The sequence below is a fragment of the Myotis davidii genome, unplaced genomic scaffold (assembly GCF_000327345.1).
Source record: "Myotis davidii unplaced genomic scaffold, ASM32734v1 scaffold1509, whole genome shotgun sequence".
NCBI lineage: Eukaryota > Metazoa > Chordata > Mammalia > Chiroptera > Vespertilionidae > Myotis > Myotis davidii.
The window spans coordinates 450,214-453,381 of record NW_006299480.1 but is presented as its reverse complement, the minus strand read 5'-3'; the positions used below and the strand labels follow the sequence as shown (position 1 = coordinate 453,381).

General features: G+C 64.8%; 1 protein-coding gene across 1 annotated transcript in view; it reads right to left on the bottom strand.

Annotated features, from left to right (window-relative positions):
• Nucleotides 1-5: 5 nt before the first annotated feature.
• OPLAH (5-oxoprolinase (ATP-hydrolysing)) overlaps nucleotides 6-3,168 on the bottom strand; it is a gene marked incomplete at its 3' end in the record, with an annotated part of 25,218 nt that continues 22,055 nt past the window's right edge. Inside the window, exons 15-20 of the mRNA XM_015571378.1 lie at nucleotides 2,911-3,071; nucleotides 2,722-2,823; nucleotides 2,458-2,632; nucleotides 502-686; nucleotides 232-378; nucleotides 6-137 (exon numbers count right to left, since the gene is read on the bottom strand). Of these exons, the coding sequence (XP_015426864.1) occupies nucleotides 6-137; nucleotides 232-378; nucleotides 502-686; nucleotides 2,458-2,632; nucleotides 2,722-2,823; nucleotides 2,911-3,071 (902 nt within the window). The remainder of the gene's footprint in view (nucleotides 138-231; nucleotides 379-501; nucleotides 687-2,457; nucleotides 2,633-2,721; nucleotides 2,824-2,910; nucleotides 3,072-3,168) is intronic.

The window sequence follows — 3,168 nt, the reverse complement described above, 5'->3', positions numbered from 1 at the left end:
ACCTGGTTGAGCGGGATGTCGCGGCCCACCAGACAGCGCAGGCAGTAGATGAGGGCGGACAGCGTGATGGCCCGCGGTGCGTTGAGGTTGCCAAACACTTCAGGCCCCGTGCCGCTGAAGTCAAATACCGCGCTGCCCTGCCCACCGGAGGGGAGCGGGGAGAGGCCTTCAGCGATAAGGGGGCCATGCCACCGACGCCCCGCCCCCGGGTCCCGGTTCCGGCAGCCGCACCTGACTCAGGTTGATATGCACGCGGAGTCTGATGGGGGAGCCATCGTCCATGTGGTCCTCGGCAGACACCTCCAGAGGCAGGCCCCGGGCCTGCCGCGAGGACCCAAAGGCACGAAGCATGTCCCGCACGGCCAGCTCCGCGTTGGCCTGGCGGGGAGAATGTTGAGAGGCAGCCTTGCCACCTCCCGCGTGGGGCAGGCACCCTCCCTCCCTCCCTCCAGCTGCCTTGGGCTGGCACAGAGCTGCCCCCTGCTCGTGCCCCAGACCCACCTGAATGTGGCCCATGTAGGCCTGCACCACATCCAGGCCGTACTGCCCGATGAGCTCCCCCACCAGCTGGATGCCCTTCTGGTTGGCTGCCACCTGGGCCCGGAGATCTGACAGATTGTCGTGCAGGTTCCGAGTCCCACTGCAGCCGGGAATCTTGCCTGGGGCCTGCAGGGCCTCGGTGACCGCTGCGTGGACGGAGTCACCACTGAACCAGCCTCCAGGCCCGGGGGCTGCCTGGTGCCCTGCTCTCCACCTGCTGCACCCCAGCTGGGCTCTGTGGGCCCCATGTTGGCCCTTCACTGGCTCCCCACAGCCCTGCTGACTCCTCCAGCGCCCTGAAAACCCACTCCTTCCTCCATCCGCTGAGCCTTCTCCTTCCCACACCTCAGCCCCCCACAAGCCCCGGAGGCTGGGGCAGGCAGGTGCGGGGCAGGGGGTTGTCAGGGCATAACTGTCCCTCAGCGAAGTCTCCTCCCTCCTTCGCGTCCTCCTGTCCTGCCTCCTCACCACCTGGGCCCACTCCTCAAGCTTTCTCTGGTCCCACCTCCCCTTTCCCAGGGGAAAAAACTCTTCCCTTGAGCCTCCCCCACTCACACGGCCCTCATCCCTGTAGCCCCCACTTGCCCCCAAGCCAGTCGCTTTGAAAAGAGCATCAATGTGGCCATCTGTGCAGCAACCCCAACCCCGCCCCCCCCCCGCAACTGGATGAAGACTCCAGCCCCCAGTAAACAGTGCAGGTCCTGCCCCAGGGGCCCCCTCTCCACACCAGGAAAGCCCCCCTAGAGTCTAGGTTGAGTCCTCTCTGAGAACCCGGCTGCTGGGTCCTCTGCCACCTTCCTGCACATGTCCCTCCCATGATCCCTGCCCCCGCCCCTCTGTCCCCGTTGACCAAGGGAGCAGCCAAACCTAGGCCACGCTCTTCGGGTCCTGGGCAGCCCGTGGCTCTGCTACCCCACCCTCCATCCTGCCTTGTCACTTCCTCTCATGCTGGGGTGCACCCTTGGCTCTCAGACCCCTACAGCCTCAACCCTGCTCTGTATGTTCTTTTCTGATATATTTTTATTGATTTCAGAGAGGAAGGGAGAGGGAGAGAAACATTAGTGATGCGAGAGAATCACGGATTGGCTGCTTCCTGAATGCTCTCTACTGGGGATCGAGTCCGCAATCCAGGCATGTGCCCTTGCTCAGGAATGGAACCCTGACCGCCAACTGAACCGTAACCTCCTGGTTCATAGGTTGATTCTCACCACTGAGCCACGCCAGCCGGGCACCTGCTGTATATTTTTGCTGCTCCTCCCTCCTGGGCCCCACTGCCCCTCGGTCCCACCATCCCCACAGCAGCTCTGTACCCACTCAGAGCCAGAGCTCTACCCTCCAGCTGTGCAGCAGACTCCATTGTCCCCCCACCTCCAAATCCCATCGCGTACCAACCCCGACCTCCAACAGTTGTCCCCACTCTATCCTCGCTGCCCAGTGCCAGTGTAAGGTTCTGCACCCCCAGGGTAACTGCAGCTGTCCCATCCCACCCCCTTGGACCCCTCTCCACTCTGCATGTGGGCAGGGGGCACAGGCAGACCAGCGTGCACCTGGCTGGGCCTTTCACAGCCGCCGTGGCCCTACCACCCGATGACTTAGACCTGGCCCTTCTAAGAGCCTGCAGCCCCCAGATGCGGTGCCAACCCAGGGCAGATGGCAAACACCTGGACACAGGCTCCTTGCCCTCCTGCCCTGGTCCCTGCAGTATCTCAGCCAACTCCCGGCCCCTAAGACCACCAAGGCCTTCCTTCCCCGGGCCCAGGCAGAGCTCAGCTCAGCGCCTCTGGTCAAGTCGCCACCTGCTCCCCCAGCCTCAAGGCAGGTCTGGGCCCCTGGGCTGTGCCTCGTACCTGCCCTGGCCTGGCTGGAGGCAGCAGCCCACTGAATCCCCAACGCTGGCCCCAGGCCACTCCCACTCACCCTCCTCCTGGAACACGCCTCCCTGGACAAGTTTAAAGGACAGAAAGACAGCACCCTCCTGCTGCAGGGCGGTGGAGTGCGGGGGCATGGAGCCTGGGGTGATGCCCCCAATGTCGGCATGGTGCCCGCGGCTGGCCACGTAGAACACAGGTCGAGTTTGACCCGGCCAGAACACCTAGGAGTGGAGAGGGGCAGTCAGCTGTTTGGCCTCCCTGCCCCCCTCTGGCACTCTCCTCCTCCCTCCCCCGGTCCCCAGGCCCTCACCGGGGTGATGACCGTCAGGTCTGGCAGGTGGCTGCCCCCAGCGCTGGGATGGTTGCTCAGCAGCACGTCCCCAGGGTGCAGGTCAGCCCCCAGGTGCTGGATCTGAACCCAGGACACAGGTTGGGGGTCGAGAAGGGGCGGGGCTGGGGTGGGGCAGGTGAGAAGGGCAGGAAGAGGGACCTGGCCAACCTGGAACTGCACGGTCTCCTGCATGGCGCCCAGGTGCACAGGGATGTGGGGAGCGTTGGAGACCAGGCCCCCGTCAGGCCCGAAGAGGGCGCAGGAGAAGTCCAGGCGCTCCTTGATGTTGGTGGAGATGGCCGTGCGCTGCAGGATGCGGCCCATCTGCTCTGGAGGAACAAGTGACGGTGCTGCTGGCCCCACCTCACCCACAGCTCCGCCCCCGGCAGGAGCGGCAGGACCCATGGCCCTAAGCCAGGCCCCAAA